The 27,280-nt window shown below is 37.6% G+C and overlaps 1 protein-coding gene across 2 annotated transcripts in view; it reads left to right on the top strand.

Annotated features, from left to right (window-relative positions):
* The window catches only part of TEX10 (testis expressed 10), a 50,763-nt gene that overhangs the window by 12,842 nt on the left and 10,641 nt on the right, over positions 1-27,280 (top strand). For both annotated transcript variants that reach the window (XM_009244686.4, NM_001131573.1), the window contains 6 exon segments: positions 9,863-10,101; positions 10,757-10,892; positions 12,069-12,244; positions 13,554-13,731; positions 18,276-18,364; positions 19,642-19,775. In XM_009244686.4, the coding sequence (XP_009242961.3) occupies positions 9,863-10,101; positions 10,757-10,892; positions 12,069-12,244; positions 13,554-13,731; positions 18,276-18,364; positions 19,642-19,775 (952 nt within the window).

Here is a 27,280-nt window from a genome sequence, read left to right as displayed (position 1 = left end):
ATGTATCAGCTTATGTAAATACGAATTTAATAAAAATTGCCAAGGTGTATGGTTTATTTGGGTGAGGCACTGTGTGATTATTGAACCTCTTAAGCAAGAGAATATCTTGATGATCATCTAGTTCTGCTCTTATTTATACATGAGGAACCTGGCAATGAAACTAATATCAGTATCCTGAAGGAAGGAGGGTAATTGGAGAAAAATCAGAAATAAAAGGTAATTGATTAGAAGGTGAAGGTTAAAAAAAAAAAAAAGTAAGCCTAGAAATTATTTAAAATGTCTACCTCAAGTAAGAGCAGATAAATGTGAGAACAAGTTATGTAATAAAATTTGACAAGCAGGTACAAGCTACAATACTAATACTGTAGTTCCCGTAAATGAGCATACATTTGCAAGGGATCTTAAAATCTGTCAAAGGCTCTTTTATCAAAGGGAATACATTAGCTAGAGAATCATTGAGGTTTTTTGAGCAGGGTTCAGAGAATATGCTTGGAAGCAATACAGCTATTTCAGGCATAAGAGTTTTTCATTCATGCACTAAATATTTGTTTTGGTTGCTTACTGTGAACAAGGTAGAACAAAGTATTGTGATAGAGAGGATCAGATTTTTTAAGCCTTGTACCTTGCCCTCCTAAGCAGTTTTATAAATATATATATAAATATAAATATATAAAAATATATAATATATAAATATATATATAAAATATATATAAATATGTATCTATAAATATATATATATATATATATTTTTTTTTTTGAGATGGAGTCTCACTCTGTTTCCCAGGCTGTGGCACCATCTCAGCTTACTGCAACCTCTGCCTCCCGGGTTCAAGTGATCCTGCTGCCTCAGCCTCCCAAATAGCTGGGATTACAAGTATTCACCACCATGCCTGATTAATTTTTGTATTTGTAGTAGAGACAGGGTTTCACCATATTGGCCAGGCTGGTCTTGAACTCCTGACCTCAAGTCATCTGCCCACCTCAGCCTCCCAAAGTGCTGTAATTATAGGCATGAACCACTGTATCCAGCCTTAAGCAATTATATTCTAAATCATAAAAGAATGTGTCAGGTCCAGTCATGAGACAGAAACTGCGACAGTGATTCTTTTTTTTTTTTTTTTTTGAGACAGAGTCTCACTCTGTTGCCCAGGCTGGAGTGCAATGGCGTAATCTTGGCTCACTGCAACCTCCATCTCCCAGGTTCAAGTGATTCTCCTGCTTCAGCCTCCTGAGTAGCTGGGATTATAGGCATGCGCCACCACGCCTGGCTAATTTTTGTATTTTTAGTAGAGACGGGGTTTCTTTCACCATATTAGCCAGGATGGTCTCAAACTCCTTATCTCGTGACCCGCTACCTTGGCCTCCCAAAGTGCTGGGATTACAGGTGTGAGCTACCGTGCCTGGCCGACAATGATTTTTTAACAAGAGAATTTAATGTAAATAATTGTTAACTAGGTATACAAAGGAAGTTAGGTATGGAGGTACCAACTGCAGGAAGCAGATACTACCGTAGAACTGGGAGAACAAAGAAGGGAAGAAGCTTGGAGGAAGGGAGCCAAAACTCTAACCTCTCAGAAGGGTATGCTCCTCAGGCAGGTACTGATATCTTGAGCTGAGAGCAAGAACCGCATAGGGCTGGGGCCCAGTACTCTGAAAAGGGGGTGCTGGCTGGCTGGTGCTGACGTTTCTTAGAGGCATGATGATTCTGGTTCTGTGTCAGAAAAACTACAAACTGGAGTCTGCTATGGCTGCTATAATGAACTGCAAATGACCTGAAGAAGAGCTGCTGATCGACACTGGCAGCAATAGGAAACAAAAACAAAACTAGCAAGCAAACAGAAGAGTGTCCCGTCTTCCTCTTAAAGCTTTCTAGGCCCTTTGTACCACCGCTTTATTGGCAGAGCCTAATAAGCCATCTACAAAGGAAAAAATGTGGGTCTCAGAGTCCCAACCCCAGGGTCACAAAGCAGAGTATAGAGGGCGACTTTGAAGCTGAGAAACAGTAGCTCTGTAACTAACATTTACATGTGTAAATTTACATATGTAACACAAAGCAGTATAAAAGTATCATTAGAACTATACAACTAAGGGCTATAGGAATTCATAGGAAGAGACAGATAACTGCATATTAGGTTAAACAGACAAAGCTAAATTGAAGAGTAGTATTTGAACTGGGTATGCACGTGGATATGGTTTCAGGAGGCAGAAATGCAAGGGATGAGACTTGTAACTAGAGGAGATAGCATACAAGAAAGCTACAGGATTAGGAAATGGATGGAGAGCATGGATCTGGGTCCAGTCTGATTTCTGCTCTTCACTGGGCTTGATGTGGAAGCCGTTTCTTGACTCAGGAGTTCATCTTTCAGATCCTTTTGGCATTGAAGACTTTTGCCAAAACAATCAGAACTGTTTTAGGGAGCTTCTGGAGTTGAGGGGACAGAATCAAAGAGACACTTTATTGAGCAAGATGTTAGACTTTTTCCCCCATACAATTTTCTTATTAGAGTTTTTCTTCTGGGATTCATAGGTAAGCTTCAGAAAATCCATGAACTCTTGAAGTATTGATGGAGAATTATATGTATGTGTATTTTTTCGGATAAGGCATTCCATATATAATTTTCATCAAAATGTGATTAAATTGTGGTTTAGATGTTTAGGATTTAGTAGACATCATTGTAAATAAATTATTGAAGAATGTATCAGCATATCATCATTCAAGAAATTTATTGGACTCTTGTGTGCAAGGCACTTATTGTACTAGTTGCTGAGCATTTCATGGTAAAGGAAATAGGTAGAGTACCAGCTCTCATGGAGTATGGTCTAATGAAAAAGACATTTATTTCACTTGATTCTTTAATCAGTGACTGACTGTGATAAATATAGTGAAGGAAGAGCTTAGGTTAATACAGGAGTATGTAACAAGGAGTTGGTCCTGATCTTTCACGAGGGGCGGACCATCTTAGAAGGCTGCCCTGATGGAAGTGACAGCGTGCTGAGATATAAATGGGAAAAAAAGAAAAGGAATTAACTTTATGAGGAGGTTGAGATGATGAAATTGAGGGATTTTCGGCAAAGATGGATTGCCAGTGTGACCTACTTTTCAAAAGATTCCCCCCCTCATGATTGATTTTTGGGGAGCCTACAGGCTACTCTTAAGTAAATGCATTAAATACTTAGCAAATAGCCTGTGAACAGCAGCAAAAATCACAGTTAGGGAAGTCAACAGTGGCCTAGGCCAACGGTCCCCAACCATTTTGCTGTGAGGGACCAGTTTCATGGAAAACAATGTTTCCATGGACCTGAGGTGGGAGGCTTGGTTTTTGGGATGATTCAAGTGCATTACATTTATTGTGTGCTTTATGTAATACGTAATGAAACAGTTATACAATTCACCATAATGTAGAATCTGTGGGAGCCCTGAGCTTGTTTTCCTGCAACTAGACAGTCTTATCTGGGGGTGATGGGAGACAGTGACAGATCTTCAGGTGTTAGATTCTCATAAGGAGCGTGCAACGTAGATCCCTTGCATGCACAGTTCACAGTAGGGTTCATGCTCGTATGAGAATCTAATGCCACTACTGATATGACAGGAGGCAGAGCTCAGGCAGTAATGTGAGCAGTGGGGAGCGGCTGTAAATACAGAACAATCTTCATTTGCCTGCCGCTCACCTCCTGCTGTGTGGCCTGGTTCCTAACAGGCCACGGACTGGTGCCAGTCTATGGCCAGGGGTTGGGGACCCCTAATCTAGGCCAATGTTGTTTGCACTTCTTATTCATGTACCTCCAGTGTGTTTTTATTTTTTGTTTATTTATTTATTTATTTATTCAGTTTTTTGAGATGGAGTTTCATTCTTGTTGCCCCAGCTGGAGTGCAGTGGCACGATCTCGGCTCACTGCAACCTCCGCCTCCTGATTTCAAGCAATTCTTCTGCCTCAGCCTCCCAAGTAGCTAGGATTATAGGCATGCGCCACTACACCCGGCTAATTTTTGTATCTAGTAGAGACGGGGTTTCACCATGTTAGTCAGGCTGGTCTCGAACTCCTGACCTCAGGCGAGCCACTGTGCCCAGCCTGTATTTTTAACCTGATGCCTACATTTTAAAATCTCAGGTTGAAATACAGAGTTAAAAATGATATAATTTATTTTTATTGAGGTAAAATATATATAACATTAACCATTTAAACCACTTTTTAAGTGTACAGTTCAGTGGCATTAAGTACTTTCACATTATTGTGTGATCATCACCATCTATCTCAAAAAAAAAAAAGGACATTCTTTGCATTTTCCATTGTTTTGACATTTGCACTAATGATACAAAAGCAATGGTGGGTAAAACTGTTAGTATCTTAGGCTGAATTAAGGCAGTGGCACCAAACTATACTAGTAGACATTGTATTCTTTACCACCATACACTCAGTTTTAAAAAAAAAAAGCCAGTTTCACTTAAGAAGGTCCTGAATAAGCAGTAAACATAAGTAATTGTATTAAGTCATGACCCTTGTCCGGGTGTGGTGGCTCACAGCTGTAATCCCAGCACTTTTGGGAGGCTGAGGTGGCGGACCATGAGGTCAGGAGACCTAGACCATCCTGGCTAACACGGTGAAACCCATCTCTACCAAAAATACAAAAAATTAGCTGGGCATGGTGGCGGGCGCCTGTAGTCCCAGATACTCAGGAGGCTGAGGCAGGAAAATCGCTTGATCCCTGGAGATGAAGGTTGCAGTGAGCCGAGATCACGCCACTGCACTCCAGCCTGGGCGACAGAGCGAGACTCCTCCAAAAAGAAGAAAAAAAGTCATGACCCTTGAGAACGCATATTTTAAATATTCTGTGTGATGAATGGGAAGTGTACATAAAGCATTTCTGCTGCATATCAAAGAACTATGATTGTCTCAAGGAAATAGCCCTGTGGGATTTTCTTACTTGTATTTTTCTGGAATGGACTAGATTTTAACTTGAAAAAAAATGACTGACAAACTGTGGTTATTCAGATTTGGGTGTTTGGCACATGTTTTCACAAAAATGAACAAAGTGACTGGCCAGGCATGGTGGCTCACACCTGTAATCCCAGCACTTTGGGAGGCAAAGGTGGGCAGATCACCTGAGGTCAAGGGTTTGAGACTGGCCTGGCCAACATGGCGAAACCCTGTATTTACTAAAAATACAAAAATCAGCCAAATGTGGTGGTGCACACCTGTAACCCCTGATACTTGGGAGGCTGAGGTAGGAGAATCACTTGAAGCCCAGAGGTGGAGGTTGCAGTGAGCCCAGATAGTGCCACTGTACTCTGGCCTGGGTGACAGAGTAAGACTCTGTCTCAAGAAAAAAAAAAAAAAAAAGAACAAAGTGAGCCTATCAGTTCCAGGAGAACAAATGGCATTTGTTGCCAATGATAAAATTTGAGCTTTCAAGCAAAAATTGATACTTTAGTAAACTTCTGTCTACCACTGTGAATTCTGTCCTTACATTTACTACCTTTTTGCTCTTCATGTTTTTCATGTATCTCAGTCCTCCCTGGGATCATTTAGAGTCTTCTTTAGTTCGTATTTTTCTCCCCCCATAAAAATGTATTTCTCTCGCATTTCTGAAGAATGTTTTAGCAGGGTTAATATTATAGATTTGGCAATTATTTTCTTTGAGCACACTGACAATAATATTTTACTGTGTCCTGGTTTCTATTGTTATGTTAAGAAGTCAGCTATGAGTCTTAACTGTTGATACTTTAAGAGTTATCTGGTTTTTTTTTTCTTCCCCTAAAGTTTTTCTTCTTGTCTTTCATTTTCTGCAGTTTCACAATGATGTATCCGGGTGTGGTTTTCTTTTCTGTTTATTCTTCTTGGGATTCAGTGGATATCTGAGATCTTGAATCTTGAATGAAATGTCTTTTCATCAGTTCTGAAAAAGTATTATCTTTTAAACATTTGCCAATTTCTCTTCTTCCCTTTCAAGACTAATTTAATGCATGTTACATCTACTTACTGAATCCTCCACCTATTTTTAATCTTTTATCTCTTCCAGTTTTTAATTCTTTAGTTGTATTCAGTTGTAGTCAAACATAAGTCCATTGAATTTTCATTTTTTATTTTTCAGTTCTAGAATTCTTTCCAGTTGTTCCATCACCGTTCATTGGAAAGACTGTACTTTATCCATTAAATTTCCTTTGCTCATTTGTCAAAGTTCAGTTGACTATTTTCATGGGTCCGTTTTGGGACTGTGTTCCATTAATTTATGTATGTTTATTGTTTCACCAATACCATCTTGTCTTGCTTATTGTAGCTTTATTGTGAGTCTTGAAAATGGGGAGTGTGAGTCTTCCAGCTTTGTTTTGCTTTAGTGTATTTTTTTGTTTTGTTTTGTTGGTTTTTTTTTTTTTTTTTTTTTTATGATGGGGTCTCCTTATGTTGTCCAGGCTGATTTTGAACTGGGCTCAAGGGATCCTCCCGCCTTGGCCTCCCAAAGTGTTGGGATTACAGGCATGAGCCACCATGCCCAGCTTGTTTTGCTTTAGTCTTATGTTTGGTATTCTGGGTCTTTGACCTTTCCATATAGACTTCGGAATCAGTTTGTCAACAATTACAAAATAGCTTGCTAGAAATTTGATTTGGATTGTGTTGAATCTATCTGTAGATTAGTTTAGGAAGAATTATTCCTTAAACTGCTAGAATGATGCAGAACTAGGATTCAGGTTTATCTTAAGACTTATTTTTACTTTCCTGGGAGAGAAACCTTTAAGGGCCAAGCTTAAGGTAGGGTTGTTGTCCAGGCACAGTGGCTCACACCTGTAATCCCAGCCCTTTTGGAGGCCGAGGTGGGTGGATCACTTGAGGTCAGGAGTGTCAGACCAGCCTGGACAACACGGTGAAGCCCCATCTCTACTAAAAATACAAAATTAGCTGGGTGTGGTGGCATGTTCCTGTAATCCCAGCTACCCGGGAGGCTGAGGTGGGAGGATCGTGCCACTGCACTCCAGCCTGGGTGACAGACCAATAATCTGTCTCAAAAAAAAAAAAAAAAACAAAAAAACAGGTAGGAATGTCTTGGTAGGCCCTAGGCTTTGACTTTTGATTTCCTTTTCTTGTGGGGCCACTAAAAGGTTGCCTTAGTTTTGCAGCTTTTTTCTTTCGAACTGGCATTTGCCCTCAGGACTAAACCTTGAGTGCTGGAATCTTGCACTTCTAGTTATTTTCAGCAATTTTTTTTTTTTTTTTTTTTTTTTTGAGACGGAGTCTCGCTCTGTTGCCCAGGCCAGAGTGCAGTGGCACAATCTCGGCTCACTGCAAGCTCCACCTCCCGGGTTCACGCTACTCTCCTGCCTCAGCCTCCCGAGTAGCTGGGACTACAGGTGTCCACCACCGCGCCCGGCTCATTTTTTATATTTTTAGTAGAGGTGGGGTTTCACCGTGTTAGCCATGATGGTCTCGATCTCCTGACCTCATGATCTGCCCACCTCGGCCTCCCAGAGTGCTGGCATTACAGGCGTGAGCCACCGTGCCCAGCCTATTTTCAGCAATATTATAATTACCTATACTACCTTTACTGGAAATTGAAGTTTCATCAGAGATCTGCCTTCCTCCTAGAATTGTTGGTTGGTATATTTAGTCTTTGAAATTTCTGTATATGTTACCGGAGGAGCAGAAGGAACTCTCCCAAGTTTGCAGATGTCCATTGAGACTTTCTGGATCGTAATAGATTATGCTGCCTGAGATAAACTTAGGGTAAATTTTCCAAAGCTCTACCTGTGGGGAAGAAATGTTGCAAGTCTATCCCAGTGTTTACTCTTTTCTTAATGATAGGATTCCTAATTTTCATATTAATGTATCACTACACAAAATAAAAAACAGATTTCCTAGCTTTCTTTGCAGCTAGGAGCAGTCATATGGGTAATTTCTATTAAATAGCTCAGACTTCTTCCAGTGTCAGACTTGTACATTGAATTATCTGTTGGCCATCTCCATCTGGATTTGATTATGATACTTTAGGCTCAACATATCCAACGTAGAATTAATTTGTAGATCTCTCTGCCCCTTTTTCTTCATCATCTCTGAATTTAGTCACTACTGTTAGACCGCTTAATGATTACTCCTCCTGTCTCCACCATGTTCAGACTCACATATTTGTATATATTTAAGCATATTTCAAATCTGGCTAATTTTTCTTCTTTGTAAATGCTCTCCTTCTCCCAGTTCATACCAGTATTGACCCTGGTTCTTGGACTTGCCGTCTCTTGCCTGGAGTGCTGCTGCTTTGTTTATAGGCTGTAACTCTCATTTTCCCTTTCGTATCCACACACTCATGTCTCTGAAAGAAGCTTGCAACCATGTTACTCCCTTGCTTACAGAATTAATTTTGATGTCTTTAGCCTCTGGCTCTTTGTAACCTGGTTTCATTTTACCTTTCCAGGCTGATTTGTCATTCCTGGTCTTACATTTGATGCTTGATAATGGCAGATTTCTTTTATTTCCCTTCTCATGTATTTGTGGGTCCTCACTACTGTGCCCTTACTCAAAACTAACTAGGATTAATCTTTTCCTTTAAAATTGATTGGCTTGAGATATTTATGGCTTTAGTCAAATTTACATGTTTCTTTTCTGTTTTTTAGTGATAGGGTCTCTCTTTGTTGCCCAGGTTGGAGTGCAGTTGTGTGATCATAGCTCACTGTAACCTCAAACTCCTGGGCTTCAGTGATGCTCCTGCCTTGGCCTCCTGAGTAGCTAGGACTACAGGCACTTGCCAGCATGCCTGGCTTATTTTATTTTTATTTATTTATTTTTTGAGATGGAGTTTCACTCCTGTTGCCCAGGCTGGAGTGCAATGGCGCAGTCTTGGCTCACTGCAACCTCTGCCTCCTGGGTTCAAGTGATTCTCCTGCCTCAGCCTCCCAAGTAGCTGGGATTACAGGCATGTGCCACCACACCAGGCTAATTTTTTTTTGTATTTGGTAGAGACAGAGTTTAACCATGTTGGTCAGGGTGGTCTTGAACTCCTGACCTCAGGTGATCCACCCGCCTCGACTTCTCAAAGTGCTGGGATTACGGGCGTGAGCTCCCATGCTTGGCCTTAATTTTACTTTCATTTTTTGTAGAGATGGGGTCTCGCTGTGTTTTCCAGGCTAGTCTCCAACTCTTGGCCTCAAGCAATCTTCCCAGTTCGTCTTCCCAAAACACTGGGATTACAGGCATGGGCCACCACGCCCAGCCAGCTTTATGTTTTTCTAAACATGAAAGAAATAAGCTCTGCTGTTGAATATACCACAGTCTGAAATGAGTATGTTCTAAGTTGCAAATTTTGTTTTTATTAAAATATTTTATTTTAGATTTTTTGAAATTGTGTTTTGTCTGGCTAGAGTGAATAAACTGATATTAATATGTGAATTATAAAATTGTTTCAAATCAGTGCTTACCGGGGTATGTCTCCTTATTTCACATGTGAGAAAGTTATGGCCAGGAAAGACTAGTGATTCTTTTCAGTCAGATGATTAGTTAAAAGCAGAGCCAAGATCTACTGTGATTTCCATCCAAATATAAGTATCTGCCTTAAATCAGGTGTGTCAGGGTTTTTAAGTCTTATTTTTCAAGTTCCCAGGCAATATTATAAGGGCATTTACATTTTGTGTGAATAGCACCTTGAGTAATGAATTGAGCTGTATACACTCTGTACCTTCTTAACAACTCTGATTCCATAATGAAATGGTTTATTTATAGAACTGTGGCCTAAGTCTTGCCTATGCACCTATCTTCTTGGCCATCTATTAATTCTAGAAGGGAATTTTTTAAAACTCCACTGATAGATTATTTTAAGTATTCTAATGAAGCAGGCATGGTAGACGTAATGCTTTATAGATGTGTGTGTCTTTGTTTCTAGCATCAAGCATTGCACAGTTTTCTCCAATAACATAGATCATCTCTTACTGAATTTAACACTGTCTGATATCATGGTCTCCCTGGCAAATGCGTCAACTTTGCAGAAGGATTGCAGTTGGATAGAAATGATAAGGAAATTTGTAACAGAGACCCTTGAAGATGGCTCTAGGCTAAATAGTAAGCAACTGAACAGATTGCTGGGAGTATCCTGGAGGTTAATGCAAATACAGCCAAACAGAGGTAGGTGATGCTATTTTGCCCTTATTTAAGAGTGGAGCTCTTACATGTGCTATCTTAAGGTCTAGCTTTGAAATGATGGCTTGTAAACATTCCATGTAGTCAGGCTAATTGTATTCAAGCCATAAAAGGTAGCTACTGTCTACTTGAACACTGAAATTGTTTATGGCTCAGAGTATCTCTAAGTGGGTAGGTCCACTCTGAAGCAGATTGATAAAGATTTCTACCCTCTTCTGATCTAGTTTGACTAGAACTTGAGAACTTTTTCCCTTGATTGATATGGCATGAATCTTCCCTGTCTCTTTACCTTTTTTCTAGCTTGAGGTTAAGTTATATTAAGTCAGTTTTAGAGTGACATACTAATTCTTTGATTTTAAAACAAAGTTTTCCTATTTGGTTCCCATCTAAATCGCCTTTCTAATATTTTGGTTTTTGTCATTCCTAGGTTTCTTGTTAAGAAAATTTATACTGTAACTACTGATTGGTTTGACTTTTTTATTAGGCCATTGCTATGGGACTTCAATGGTAGTTGTCAATTTGTGGCTAAAATTGGCTTTGCCATAGGAAGAAAGTAAAGTACTTCGGTGCATTCAGAGGAATTTGGGGGCTGTTAAACATTTTTTGATTCATATGCAAGTTGTTTTCTTTCTGTTTGTAGAGGACACAGAGACTCTTATTAAGGCAGTTTATACATTATATCAGCAGAGGGGCCTTATCCTTCCAGTTCGGACTTTGTTATTGAAGTTTTTCAGTAAAATCTATCAGACAGAAGAACTGAGATCTTGTAGATTCAGGTAAAATCTTGTTATTTTTCCTTTCTTTTTCTCTTGCTGAGTTTTTCTGTAGTCTTAAGTATTTAAATAATTTTAGAGAGATTAAATCTTTGGAGAATTTCATTCTTTTTAATCCTACTTGTTTGCATTTAAGAAATGGTATAAAATTTTAAAAGATGCATACATAATAGTGCCAGTAAACTTTATACCCATATCTGAACAGATAAAAGACTGCTTTAGGCATGCATTTCTACCTGTCCACTTACAGCTAAGGGACAGTTGGAACAACCTCAGCCCTTTCTCTTCCCTTCCCATAAAAATTACGGAGGTTGAATCTCTAGCCATTAGTGACATATTGAGGCATATGGGATAAGACTGAGGGCAATAGAAGATGAGAAAATTTCTGGCTTAGTTTAGTGCTATCAGAGAGAGACAACAAAAGAGCGGACTAAGGAATTTTTCGATAAGGTGAGTTTGAGGTTTATTTGGCATAGTCAGAAATGTTTGAGCGGAAGATACAGATTTGGGATACCTCAACATATATAGGTAGTTGTTGTAACGTATTCTGGTATTTACTTTAAGCCAAGTACTTTACATAATCTCAATAATCTTCATACTGCTACTGTGAGGTGGATACTGTTAGCTTCCATTTTACAGAAGGAAGCAGAAAATAAATAAATTGGTGAGTATTATGTAGCTAATGTATAGCAGAGCTGAGACTTAAGTTCACGTCTGTCTTGACAGCAAAGTCCATGATAGAATCACCAACCTTTCAGGGGACCTAGTGAAAATGTTCACTGTTATTCAAGACATTTGCACTCCAGCAAGTATTCTAAAGAAATAAAAATAGCACAAGTTTCAAGCCATTTTGTATGGGAGCAACTTACGGTGAATGTGTACATTTTTTAATATAGTATAATAACACCGATTAGGATACATAGTTAAGTGTCTTTATCCTTCAAAATAAAAATACAATTTAGATACTGCCCCAGTTAACATTAATTTAGTGGGTAAAGCCTTGGAAAATGATGCTGGCATCTTATAGGTTCTCAAATGTTTAAATGAATAAATGTGGTATTATTGATACATAATTAGTCATTTTGTGATATATTTAAGTTTAAGCATTTTTTTTTTTGGTTTAAATTTATTTCCCTTGTCTTTGAGAATTACACTTTATTCTTCTTTGGCCTTTCTAAGATATCGTAGTAAAGTGTTATCCCGTTGGCTGGCTGGCTTGCCATTGCAACTTGCTCATCTTGGCTCCCGAAATCCTGAGCTCTCTACACAGCTTATTGATATGATTCATACCGCTGCAGCACGAGCAAATAAAGAATTACTAAAAAGTTTACAAGCCACTGCTCTCCGAATTTATGGTAAGAGTTCATTTGTTTAATGGTGTAGGTAGTCATTGATCCACCCTGATATACAAAAGAAGCTTTTAAGGGGAGCTCTGTAGCTTTGCCTTTCCCTTAGTCTAAATTAGTAATACCATGGTTAAATTGCCAAAACAAAACATCAGACAGTAAATTAATTTTCAATATTTATTAGAATATAGAAGGTTAATGATTGTTGATGCTTATTGCATTCTTAAATTGTCTTTCAAACCACTTGCTATTCATAAATTCAAAACTAATCTGATACTTAAAAATTCCTTTGAAGCTCTGATGGCAAGACATATCTTTATTACTTATTTAATCATAATGAATATCTCGTATGACTTTCATATATTCTTTATTTATCTGGGACTGACTTAACTAATATTTTAAGCAAAACTATTAAAACATAACTGGGATGTATGTATGCATATAATTATTTATTGAAATATAATTCACATACTATAAAATTCACCATTTTACAATGTACAGTTCAATGAATTTTTAAAAATATATTCCTAAGGTTGTGCAATTATCACCATTGTCTAATTCTAAAACATTTTTATCACCCCAGAAAGAAACTTGTACTGACTGGAAGTTCATCCTTATTCCTTCCTTCCCCCAGCCCCTGGAAATTGCTCATCTACTTTCTGTCTATATGGATTTGCCTATCATGGATATTTTGGAATTACATAACATGGGGCCTTTTGTGTCTGGATTGTTTCACTTAGCATAATATTTTCAAGATTTGTCCATGTTGTAACAAGTATCAATACTTTATTCCTTTTTATTGTTGAGTAGTATTTTGTTGTATGGATATGTCACTGGTATTTATCCATTTGTCTGGTGATGAACATTTGAGTGGTTTCCACCTTTTGTGGGTTATAGTTTTAAATATGTATTTTTCAATATTGGTCATATATCTGTAGGTATATATATACACACAGCAAACAAAGTCTTTTGCTTTAAGTCAGGTTGATGTAATCATCACTGTTTAGCAAAATTGCTTGTTTACTTTGCACTCAATCTCTTTTCCTTATTACCCCCCTGAAAGTTTTTATTTCTAACAAGACACTTGTATATTAAATCTTTAAATTAGGTTTGGTGTTTTATTTTATGCAGTAGCTTAACAAGCCATACAAATGTGTTTTATGATATTAATATAATTATGCTTTTATGTAATTGATATTCATAAAATTCACCATAAAATGTTAGCCCATAATTCAATGGAAGTCATTGATCTGCTTTATTAATCTCTGGTTTGCATGTCTTTTATAGTTGCTTTTAATATATCTATCCACCTCACTAGATCCACAAGAAGGTGCTGTGGTGGTTCTCCCTGCAGACTCTCAGCAGCGTTTGGTTCAGCTTGTATATTTCCTACCCAGTCTGCCTGCTGATTTGCTTTCTCGGTTAAGTCGTTGCTGTATTATGGGAAGACTCAGTTCAAGTTTGGCTGCCATGCTTATCGGGATACTGCACATGAGGTAGCATGCTCAAGTGAGCTGTATTTTAAGTGTATAATCTTTTTCCCCTTTTACTGGTAATTTGTGAATTATGGAAGCCTTTTGAAGTCGCATACACTACCTTCATTTACTCTTAATGCAACAATTAAAACTATTTATATCACTAGGTAGAGTAAGTTCACAAGAGTAAGACTGTTTCAAGTTACTTGTTTAATGACTTTTATAGATAGGTTGGAATAAGAGTTGAAATATAATTATCAAAAGTGTGTGTAGTAAGGGATTTATTGGTAGGTGAGGGTGTCGTACTTCAAACCTTTGTTGTTATGGAATAGCAATATAGACCTTTTCTTCAGAAAGCTCAGAATTTAATGTAGCTGGTGAATTAAACAAGCTTGTGGACTGAGACCAGGAATCACTTGTAATCTCTCACTTTTTTTTTTCTGGTGGTATAATAAACATAACATACAATTTATCATTTTAACCTTTCTTGAAAAGTTTTGCCAGGCATAGTGGCTCATGCCTGTAATCCCAGCATTTTGGGAGGCCAAGGTGGGCGGATCACGAGGTCAGGAGTTCAAGACCAGCCTGGCCAGCATGGTGAAACCCCATCTCTGCTATAAATACAAAAATTAGCTGGGCATGATGGTGCATGCCTATAGTCCCAGCTACTCAGGAGGCCGAGGCAGGAGAATTGCTTGAACCCGGGAGGGGGAGGTTACAGTGAGTCAAGATGGCACCACTGCACTCCAGCCTGGGTGACAGAGTGAGACTCCGTCTCAAAAAAAAATTTTTTAATATTTCAAGAGACAAGTTCTCACTCTGTTGCCCAGATTAGAGTGCAAGTGGCATGATCATAGCTCACTGCAGCTTTGAACTCTTGGGCTCCAGAAATCCTCCCTCCTTGGCCTCCAAAGTAGCTAGCACTACATGCCATTTTCCATAGCGGCTGTGCCATTTTACTCTGAAACTCTGAAAGGTTTTATATTGCTCGTGTTGGAAGTATCCTCATGTATATATCTTCAGTCATAGTATTTTAGTATTCAGCAGTATTACTGGTTGTGGGAAGGGTCTGATGTGGTTTTAGGCAGAAGTAGAAATCTAGGCTGTAGTTGAAAACTTTTCTTGTATAGATCCCCTATCTCAGGTAGGTAAGAGTAGCTTACTCTTAATAGACTTTCTTCATACCAGTATAGGACAGATATTTGACTCTGGTCACTGGAAGTGTGCTTCATAACTGACAATAAACTTGCCTTTTACCAAAACAGAGAGCAAAACATATAAATAAAATACTGTTTGTATTTAAAAATTTTAGATTTATTTCTTCCTTGTATATGCACATTAGAGGGGCCTGGACATATTTTTTAAGAATTTTAAATAGTGATTAATTTCCCATGTTTTTCTTTTTAGATATTAAAAAACTGCACTTTGTTTTGTGTAAGCAAAATGCTAGGCCTTTTAAAAGTTAAATGTGTTTTTAAATTTTTTCTGTAACTTAAGAGCTTGTTTTTTATTTGACTTCCAGTAGAGGGCACTCTGTTCCTTAGATATAACTTACATTCAGTTCTGTTAAATCACCCCTTGAATGTTTCTTGAAATTGATTCTCCTTGGAAGATGCATTTAATGTCTTCATCAACATATGTTCACTTATGTTTAATAACTTTTGTCAAGGATTTTTAAAAAATCTTGGGGTTTTTTTGCTTTTATCTTTTTGTGGCAATGAGTGGCGAGAATTGGGAAAATGTATTAATTTTACAAATACTGATAATACAGACTCATATTTAAATGATTGTCATTGTAGTTAAAAGTCTACCAAATTAAATTTTGCTTTTTAGTATTTGTACGGAGTCCATTAGTAGACTTCTCTCTATGTAGGTGTATTATTCCCATCTAAAGTAGTCCCTTTTTAAAAAGAATACAAAATTAGGACTTTTCAGCCTTCTTGAGCCCATAGCACCATCATTTTATCACTTTTCATAGGGTCATAATAAGACTAGCCAGGCGCAGTGGCTCATACCTGTAAATCCCAGCACTATGAGAGGCTGAGGCAGGCAGATCACTTGAGGTCAGGAGTTTGAGACCAGCCTGGCCAACGTGGTGAAACCTCATCTCTATGAAAAATACAAAAATTAGCTGGGCATGGCGGCTCACGCATGTAACCCCAGCTACTCAGGAGGCTGAGGCAGGAGAATTGCTTGAACCCAGGAGGCGGAGGTTGTAGTGAGCTGAGATCGTGCCGCTGCACTCTACCCTGGGTGACAGAGGGAGACTCCATCTTTTAAAAAAAAAAAGACTGACAGTTAGTTCATTCAGACATATGTTGGGTTACTTCATATCTTTAGTTTTTTATTCAAAATAGCTCCTCTTCTTGACCATGACTATAAAATAGTCAACTTTTAAATTATTTCCCACTTATACTCTTACAATGTTGCTTCTCAGTCCTATGCATCCTGTACACTGTTGCCAGATTGATTTTTCTGCAATACTCCTTTACTAATTTCAGATTTTTATCTTGTCAAACTAATTGTTCTGTGAGATCAAATTTAGCTCAATTTTTGTAGTTCTGATACCTTGCTGTCTCTATTAAAGCATTTGTGTAATGGCAGGACATGTACCACCTAAGCAAGGAGTCCATGTGTTAAAAACCCATCAGCTAGAAATCATTCATGTTTATTTTCTCTCAGCTTTTAAAAAATGTGTTTATAATTGCTCTCTCTACCTTTTTACCAAGCAGTTATAGTTTTTTTAGCATCTGATGTTTTCCTCATACCATTCTACTTGTGGTGTTTCATAATAATATCCAGTGGCTTTTTCTCAGTTCTTACCCCTCTACCCCAGTTTATTTATAGCCAGATTGGGGGAACAGAAAGCATAAATATGGAAAGATGCTCCGTGGTGTTAGATAAAATCTCTGAGGAAGGAGAAATTGGCTTGCACCAAGAAGTTTGGCTTGGGTTTTAAATAGGGTGAACATATGACCTGGTCTGCCAGGAATAGTTCTATTTTACTCCTTTTGGCCCAGCATAATCAGCGCCAGCACCTCCTTTTACTCACAGAAGTGTTCAGGCTTGGAAAGTATATATGGTTTTCACAGTTTTAAAGACAGTGTGATATATTGCTTGTCATTTATCACTTTTCACAGGGTCAGAATTTTAAATAGGCTGTTAAATAAATTTGCTGCCCCTTTTGGCCACTGGATGGCACAATTGTTTCCTGTTTTCATTGGCTTCAAGAAGATAATAGTTTGTTTTTCAACCACTATTTTGTACTTCTTTCTGTTGAGCATCTGTGCTTTTTATAACCCCCTTAGCATGTGCTATTGTCCCCATAGACCTTTGCTTATCACCTGGGAATGACACTCAAGAAGAGTGTTTTCATTATTTTACACCTGTCCCCTCCTTAAGAATATTAATAAGGCCGGGTGCAGTGGCTCACACCTGTAATCCCAGAACTCTGGGAGACCGAGGCGGGCGGATCACCTGAGGTCAAGGGTTTGAGACCAGCCTGGTCAACATGGCGAAACCCCATCTCTACTAAAAATACAAAAATTAGCCGGGTGTGTTGGTGCACGCCTATAATCCCAGCTACTCAGGAGGCTGAAGCAGGAGAATTGTTTGAACCCAGGAGGTGGAGGTTGCAGTGAGCTGAGATCATGCCATTGCACTCCAGCCTGGGCAACAAGAGTGAAACTCCATCCCCCGCCAAAAAAAAAATATATATATATATAAATATAAATGCAATTATTATAACAGTAAAAAAATTACTGAGTACTTATAGGTGAATTAGGAGTTCCTAATTTTGTTTGATATTTATTCAGATGTCTGTGATAAAAATTTTTAGTATCAGTTTGTCTGATTATTCTCAGCCTTTTTGCAATACCCATGATTGACATCTGTTTTCTTCCTAGCCTTACCTTGAAGGGAATTTTTAAAGGAGACGCTAGAAGCTGATCTCATAGGAGGAACCAAATAATCCTCATTTAATGGGAAGCTGCTTTACATTTAGCTATTCCTTTTGAGTCCTCTGCCAATACCTTAGCTGCACTATTGTGAAATAGATCTAGTTACAACTTTACTAAGAATAAGAACACATAGTTGCCTTATAGTGGCTTTAAAGATAAGTTTTCTTTGCCTAATTAAGATACTTTTGCTTAGTTATGTAGGAAGTTGAAGCTTGTTTAAACATAACTCATTTGCTGAGGGTAAGACTATAAAAATCAAATAGTAAATACATAGCAGCTGAACCTACTACTGAAAAGCAGAACTTCATCTTGGCTCCTTAGAGTCTGATTTTCAAATGGGATGGAAATTTTCTGTTGTACTATATATGTTGATCAAGTATGCTTTTTAATGAAAGTTTGTATTAATATGTTTGAATTTCAAACCTTCATACTAGGGTACTTGAGCCCTTGGATATGAAATTAATATAAGGCATACTATGGGTTTTATTTTAAGCTACTAAATCAAACTTGTTTTCAGTAAAGAACAATGGTTATATACTGTGCTACCTTTGACAAGTCTGTCAAGTTGGTCACTTCTGGTAATAGTTCTCCCTTTGTTCTTTATAGATCATCATTTTCTGGGTGGAAGTATTCAGCTAAAGACTGGTTGATGAGTGATGTGGACTATTTCAGCTTCTTATTTTCCACACTTACAGGTAACCACATTCACTTGCCAGATTAAAAAAGAAAAAATCTAATATGAATCACAATTCTCCTTCTAAGATGTGCCACTTTATCAGTTTGGTTCAGTTTTGAAGATGATAAATATTCTATCTTGGAGTGATTTTTGTGATTAGTAACTGGAAATCAAAAGAATATTTCTAACCTACATACACTGTTAGGCTTCTGAGGCAGGAGGATGGATGATTTGTCTTTAAATCTCTTATAGTATGAGTATCAAAACCCTGAGCATTATTTGAATGTCATGTTATTGTATTTTTAAGTTTGATGTACTACTACTATTATTTTAAATGTATTATTTGAATATTTTCATTTTATACTTGGATAATGATAGGATTCTTTGAAATTTTCTGAAGACTTGAAATTAGGAGAGTTAATATAGTGTCAGAATCCAAAAAGAACTTGACAGATCCAATACTATGCTGAATCTAGCAAGATAAATATTTCAGAAGATAAATGTAAGCTCCTATATGTTTACTGTATATTTATGAATGTATACATTTGAGGTGGGGGAGGCTATGTGTTTTAATAATAGTAGTTGTCAGAAAGTTCTTAGTGATTTTAGAAAGCTCATTGGGAGTCAGTACTATGACATGGCTATCAAACTAGATGATGCCTCTTTAGGTAGTGCTTACAGAAGTGTAGTGATTTGAACGTCAAGGTAGATAGGGTTGGGCCACATCAGTGGTATTCTGATCATTCTGAGAACTACCTTTCAGGAGTGACTTTGGCAGGTTGTTTGTGTAGGTTAGGCTAAGTGTAATAGAGGTGGTAAGGGGAACTAGAAGTTGTTGAATGAACTATACACGTATTGTCAAAGTAAAACACTTAGGGGGATGTAGTTTTGAAACATTTGAAGGGCTATTATCTAAGAACCTAAAGCATTTGATATATATGTAGGGAGTATATTATTGCTTTTACTTGCTCATTTGCTTTTTTAAACCTACCATTAATTGGAAAGATTATGCCTTTCACTCTAAGTAAAAGTGTCAAAACCCTAGTAGAAGTGGTAAAACCTGTTTCTTGCTATATTATAGATTGGGTCTGATCACATCTTTTATATAATTATATGAATTTAACTGTCTTCATTGCTAGCATTTTATTTTTTAAAATATAGCATGAAATGCAGAAGCTCAGAGAAAACAAGGTAGCTTAAAGAATGTTCACTTGAAGGCATATGTCATCTCTGTTTTTTAAAAAAGTCACTGTTCTTTTTTTTTTTTTAATTGGCTTTCTTTGTTACCTGAATTAGGGTTTTCGAAAGAGGAGTTGACTTGGCTTCAGAGCCTTCGAGGAGTTCCTCATGTCATCCAGACACAGCTTTCCCCTGTGCTTCTCTACCTTACAGATTTGGATCAATTTTTACACCACTGGGATGTAACAGAGGTAATAGTTCATTTAAAAAAAAAACCTAATAATTATTAAAATTCAGTTCATCAGCCAGCAATAGTTACTATATATGAGTTGCCTTGTGTGAGATCTTTTCAAAGATACTTGTTTAAAGTGCTTATAATCTTGGATGGGAGAAGTAAGTTTGAAAAGGGAAATGTTCTTTATAAATTATGCCACTAGAACAGAACAAATCAGCAATTTGAATGATAGATCCATCTTTTTAAAAGAGGAAAGCATTATGAAAGAGTAAGAATTTGAGGTTTTGAAGGATAAGACTTAAATAAGAGTTGGTATCCTTGAAGGTGACTTTTTAAATGGTAGATTATTCACCAGTTCCTTTGGTTTTAAGAATTACTATGTAGCTTATTAAAATTAAATTTAAAACCCAAATTCTTTAAGTTTTGAAGTTTGGTTTACAAGTCTTATTTTTTATTTTATTTTATTTTATTTTTTTGAGACAGAGTTTCGCTCTTGTTGCCCAGGTTAGAGTGCAATGGTGCAATCTCTGCTCACTGCAAACTCCGCCTCCCAGGTTTAAGTGATTCTCCTGCCTCAGCCTCCCAAGTAGCTGGGATTACAGGCAGGCGCCACCGCACCTGGCTGATTTTTTGTATTTTTAGTAGAGACGGGGTTTCACCATGTTGGCCAGGCTGGTCTCGAACTCCTGACCTCAGGTGATCCACCAGCCTCAGCCTCCCAAAGTGCTGGGATTACAGGCGTGAGCCACCGCACCCGGCCTACAAGTCTTATTTTTTAAGTAAATTTAAACATTTAAAAGAGGACTTTGATTTAATTTTATTCCTTTTACAAACCTAATTTTTTTAAATTTTCTTAAATAACCGTAATAGTATTTGTCCAGTACTTCAGTTTTCTGACAAACCTTCACAAATAATTGAAGTAAATCTTAGAGATATCTAATAAATTAAAGATATAAATATGGGAAATCTTATGTTTTAGTACTACTTAATGAAACTTGAAATTAAAACCACAAGTCTAAGTTAATTAACTACTGACTTTAAAAAGTTTTTTGTTACTGTTTTGGGGTTTGGTTTGGTGTTTTTTGTTTTTTTGAGATGGAGTCTCGCTCTTGTCGCCCAGGCTGAAGTGCATTGGTGCTGTCTCGGCTCACTGCAACCTCCGTCTCCCGGGTTTAAGCGATTCTCCTGCCTTGGCCTCCTGAGTAGCTGGGATTACAGGCGCCTGCCACTACTCCCAGCTAATTTTTTTGTATTTTTAGTAGAGATGGTTTTGCCGTGTTGGTCAGGCTGGTCTTGAACTCCTGACCTCAGGTGATCCTCCCATCTTGGCCTCCCAAAGTGCTGAGATTACAGGCGTGAGCCACTGCTCCCAGCCTGGTGTTTTCTTTTTAAGAGATCTTGCTATTTTGCCCAGGCTGGCCTTGAATTTCTGGGCTTAAGTGATCCTCCTGCCTCAGCCTTCTGAGTAGCTGGGGCTGTAGGCATATGGCATCATGCCCAGCTGCTGACATGTTTTAAATTGGAATTATAAGGCTGATCTTTTGCCCTAATAGGCAAAATTGTCTTAAATGTTACAAATACTTACACTAAATACACAAACAGTATCACAAACATTAATACTAAAGATTTGTTTCATTTCTAGGTTTTTAAGTTTATTTTTATTCTTTTGTGTGTGCGTGTAAATTTAGGGGTACAAATGCAGTTTTGTTACATGCATAAGACTATACAATGGTGAATCAGGTATCTGAGAGTATCACCCAACAACGTACACTGTACCCATTAAGTAATCTCCTGTCATTCACCGCACTCCCACCCATTCACCTTTTTGCGTCTCTATTGTCTGTCATTTCACACTCTATGTCCATGAGTAGATATTATTTTTAGCTCCCACTTACAAGCAAGAATATGCGCCATTTGTCTGTGTCTGACTTGTTTCACTTAAGATAATGGCCTTCAGTTACATCCATATTGCTGCAGAAGGCATGATTTTATTCTTTTCTATGGCTAAATAGTATTTCATTGTGTGTAAATGTCACATTTTCTTTATCCACGCATACGTTGGTGAACATTTAGGTCAATTCCATATATTTGCTATTGTGAATTGTGAATAGTCCTGCAATAAACATAGGTATCTTTTTGATGTAATTATTTCTTTTCCTTTGGGTACATACTTGGTAGTGGGAGTGCTGGATCAAGTGGTAGTTCTATTTTCAGTTATTTGAGAAATCTTTATACTGATTTCCACAGAGGTTGTACTAATTGACATTCTCACCAACAGTGTGTAAGTTCTGCATCCTCACCAATATCTGTTTTTTTTGTCTTATTAATAGCCATTCTGACTGGTATAAGATGATATCTCTTTGTGGTTTTAATTTGTATTTCTCTGATCATTAATGTGTTGAACATTTTTTCATGTGTGCCTTTTTGGCCAATTTGTCATCTTGAAAAATACCCATTCATATCCTTTGTCTACTTTTTAATGGGGTTATTTGATTTTTTGTTGTTGCTTGAGTTCCTTGTATTGTAAATTTTTGGTATTAGTCTCCTGTTGGATGCATGGTTTTCCTATATTTTCTCCCATTCTGCAGGTTTTCTGTTTGCTTAGGTAATTATTTTTCTGTGTAGAAATTTTTTAGTGTAATGAAGTCCTATTTGTCTATTGTTGTTTTTGTTGCTTGTGCTTTTGGGCTCTTAGTCATGAATTAATTGTCTAGATCAAAGTCCAGAAGAGTTTTCTGTAGATTCTTAGTATTTTTATAGTTTCATGTCCTACATTTAAGTGTTTAATCCATCTCGAGTTGATTTTTGTATATTGTAAGAGAGATCCAGTTTCATTTTTCTGCATGACATTCCAATTTTCCCAGCACCATTTATTGTAAAAGTTGTCCTATCTCCAGTGTAGTTCTTGTTGACTTTGTCAAAGCTGAGTTGGTTATAAATATGTGCTATTATTTTTGGGTTCTCTATTCTGTTCCCTTGATCCATGCATCTGTTTTTATACCAGTACCATGTTGTTGTGTTTACTACAGCCTTGTAGGTAATGTAAAGTATCACAGGGAATGTGATACTTCCAGCTTTGCTCTTTTTGCTTAGTATTGCTTTGGCTATTCAGGCTCTTGTTTTGGTTCCATATTACTTTTAGGATGGTTTTTTTCTAATTTTGTGAAAAATGACATTGGTATTTTGACAGCCGTTTCATTTAATCTAAAGATTAATTTGGTTAGTGTTGTCATTTTAATGATGTCAGTCTTCCTATCTGAACATTGAATGTTTTTCCATTTGTTTGTGTCATCTACATTTTCTTTCATCAGTGTTTTCTAGTTCTCTTTGTAGAGCTCTTTTACCTCCTTGGCTAAATATATTCCTAGGTTTTTTTTTTTTTTTTTTTTTTTTTTGTAGCTATTGTAAGTGGGATTGCCTTCTTGATTTTGTTTTCAACTAGTTATTGGTATATAGAAATGTACTGATTTTTGTATGTTGATCTTGAATTCATTTCTAGATATAAGATCATACCATTTAGTTGGATATGGTGGCATGCACCTGTAGTACTAGCTACTTGGAAGGTTGGGGCAGTAGGATAGCTGGAGCCTAGGAGTTTGAGGATGCAGTGAACTATGACTGTGCCACTGCACTCCAGTTGGGGCAACAGAGCGAGACTCCATCTCTTAAAAAATAATCATATCAGCAAACAGGGATAATTCAGCTTCCTCTTTTCCAATTTGGATGTCTTTTATTTTTTTTCTCTTGCCTGATTGCTCTGGCTAGGACGTCCCATACTATGTTGAATAGGATGATGAAAGTGGGCATCCTTGTCTCGTTCCATTTCTTACAAGAAATCTTTCCAACTTTTCTTCATTCAGTGTGATGTTGGCTGTGGGTTTGTCATATATGGATGGCCTTTATTATTTTGAGGCATGTTTCTTCTATGCCTAGTTTGTTGAGGGTTTTTATCATGAAGGGATGCTGAATTTTATCAAATGCATTTTTTGTGTCTTTTGAAATGATCACATGGTTTTTGTCCTTAATTCTGTTTATGTGATGTATCACATTTATTGATTTGTGTATATTGAACCATTCTTGCACCCCTGAGATAGAAACCTGCGTCATGGTATATTATCTTTGATGTGCTTTTAGATTTGATTTGCAAGTATCTTGTGGAGGAATTTTGTGTCTGTGTTCATAAGGGAATAAAAGAATGAACAAAGCCTTCAGGACATTTGGGACTTATGTAAAGTGACTAAGCTTATGAATTATTGGTATTCCCAAGGGGAAGAAAGATTTAAAGTTTAGAAAACCTAGCCAACAAAGTAATTGATGAAAACTTTCCAAGCCTACCAGGAGATTTAGACGTCCAGATACAGAAGGCCCAGCAGTCCTCAGGAGAATACATTGCAGAAAGGACTTCATCGTGACATATTATAATCAGACTGTCTAAAGTCAAAAAAGAGAGAATTCTAAAATCAGCAAGAGAATAGTGTCTAGTCATTTATAAAGAAAATCCCGTCAGACTAACAGCAGATTTTTTAGCAGAAACCTTACAGGCCAAAAGAGAATGGGATGGCATAATCAAAGTGCTGAAAGGAAAAAACAAAAAAAACCCTGAAAGCCGAAAAGTACTTTATTGGCTGAAAGTTGGGATTAGAGAGGTGGTAAAAGATACTCATACAAACAAACCACAAGTGAGCAGGAGTAGCTATACTTTTACAGGTAAAACAGACTTCAAATCAAAAACAGGTTTAAAAAATACAGAGAAAATCATTACGTAATGATGAACAGATCAATTCAGCAAGAGGATATAACAATTCTAAATATATATGCACCCAACACCAGAGCATCCAGATTCCATAAGTATTACTAGACCTAAAGGAAGAAATACATAGCAATACAATAATAGTGGGGTGCTTTAACACCCCAGTTTCAGCATTAGATCATTGAGAAAGAAAATACAAAGAAACATCGGACTGAAGTTGAACTTTAGACTAAGTGGACCTTACAGACATTTATAGAAAATTCTACTCAACAAACTGCAGAATATACATTCTTCTCATCATCACATAGAACTGTCTATTTCTCAGATAGACCATATGGTAGGTCACAATAAGTCCTAACAAATTTTAAAAAATCAAAATCATACCAAGTATCTCCTCAGACCACAGTGGAATAAAGTAAGAAATCAGTACTAAGAGGAACTTTACAAATGATGCAAATACATCTTTTTGCATTAATGTATTGCAAAATTAAACAACATACACCTGAACGATGACGTGCTCTTGAGCAATTATTGAGTCACTGAAGAAATTAAAATAGAAATTCAAAACATTTTAGGAACAATTGAAAATGGAAACAAATCAACTAAAACCCATGAGATATAGGAAAAGCAGTGCTGAGAGGGAAATTTATAGCATTAAATGTCTACATCAAAAAAGGAGAAAGATACTAATCAACAACCTAACGTTGCACTTCAAGGAACTGGAAAAGTAAGAACAAACCAAGCCCAAAATTAGCAGAAGACAAGAAATAACAAAGATTAGAGCAGAACTAAATGAAATAGAGATCAAAAAACAATACAAAGGGTCAACAAAATGCAAAGTTGGTTCTTCAAAAAGATAAGATTGATAGCCAGTAGCTAGACTAAGGAAGAATAGTGAAGATCCAAATAGACAAAAACAGAAATGAAAAGGAGACATAACAACTGATACCACAGAGACTATTACAAACAACTATACGCCTACAAACTGGAAAACCTAGAGGAAATGGATAAATTCCTGGAAACATACAACTCCCCAAGGTTGAACCAGGATGAAACAGAAAATCTGAACAGACCAATAATGAGTAGTATGGTTAAATTGGTAATAAAAAAATCTCCAGGCCGGGCGCAGTGGCTCATGCCTGTAATCCCAGCACTTTGGGAGGCTGAGGCGGGGGGATCACGAAATCAGGAGTTCAAGACCAGCCTGACCAATATGGTGAAACCCTGTCTCTACTAAATATACAAAAGTTACCCAGGTGTGAAGGCATGCATCTGTAGTCCCCGCTACCCGGGAGGCTGAGTCAGGAGAATTGCTTGAAGCCAGGAGGTGGAGGGTGCAGTGAGCCTAGATAGTGCCACTGCACTCCAGCGTGGGTGATAGAGCGAGACTCTGTCTCAAAAAAAAAAAAAAAAAAAAAAAAAAAAAAAACATCTCCAAAGAACGAAAAGCCCAGAACCAGATGGAGATTCACAGCTGAATTCTGCCAAATGTACAAAGAAGAGCTAATACTTATTCTCCTGAAATAGTTTCCAAAAATCAAGGAGGGAAGAGGGAATTCTCCTTAATTCATTCTGTGACACCAGTATCACATGACACCCAAACCATACAGGGACACAGCAGAGAAAAGAAGGCTCCATACCTATGTGTGTGTCTTTTTTTTTTTTTTTTTGGAAACACAGTTTCACTTTGTCGCCCAAGCCGGAGTGCAGTGGCACAGTCTCAGCTCACTGCCAACCTCCGCCTTCTGGGTTCAAGCGATTCTCTTGCCTCAGCCACTTGAGTAGCTGGGATTACAGGTATGCACCACCACACCTGCTTTTGTATTTTTAGTAGAGATGGGGTTTCACCATGTAGGCCAGGCTGGTCTTGAACTCCTGACCTCAAGTGATCTGCCTGCCTTGGCCTCCCAAAGTGCTGGAATTACAGGCGTGACCCACTGTGCCTGACCCTATTCTTTATTTCCTAAATTTCTTTCTTTTTTTTTTTTTTTTGACCAAGTTTCACTCTTGTTGCCCAGGCTGGCGTGCAATGGCACAATCTCTGCTCACTGCAACCTCTGCCTCCCGGGTTCAAGTGATTCTCCTGCCTTAGCCTCCCGAGTAGCTGGGATTACAGGCGCCTGCCACCATGCCCGGTTAATTTTTGTATATTTAGTAGAGACAGAGTTTCACCATGTTGACCAGGCCGGTCTTGAACTTCTGACCTCAGGTGATCCACCTGCCTTGGTCTCCCAAAGTGCTGGGATTACAGGCATGAGCCACCATGCCCGGCTACTCTTTCTTAATGTTGAAAGGTGCTTGTCCAGTGAGAATGCAAAATTATGTCATCCTAAGTAATTCTGGTTTCATTTTTTCATGAAGTAATATTCTCTCCTGGCTAATTTTATTTTTTGTTAGCCAGTTTTGACAATGTTCTCAACAGGGTAGTCTCTAGGTTTAAGTTACAACCTAATCTTTTTTTGTCTGGTATACCAATTAATTTATTCACTTGATAAATTCATTTTATTTTGAATTCTCTCCATGTTCTTCCTATCTCTAGGGACTATATCTTTTATAGATATTTAACTTATTTCTCTCATGGCTTTGTTTGACTCTGGTCACAATGCTAGGGTCATGCCAATAACATCCTCTTTTTATTACCCATAGTGCCTGGTACTGTGTTTACTTATAAGTCTTGAAATCTTACATTTGTTTTAGGTTTTCAGCTTGCTTTCATCTCTCAGGGTCTGTATGGTGACTTATAAATTCTCAGGGAAAGCTCAGCTTCTATA

Source organism: Pongo abelii, chromosome 13 (assembly GCF_028885655.2).
Source record: "Pongo abelii isolate AG06213 chromosome 13, NHGRI_mPonAbe1-v2.0_pri, whole genome shotgun sequence".
NCBI classification, from domain to species: Eukaryota; Metazoa; Chordata; class Mammalia; order Primates; family Hominidae; genus Pongo; species Pongo abelii.
Note: the sequence above shows the minus strand (reverse complement) of the source record. Positions and strands in the feature narration are given on the sequence as shown.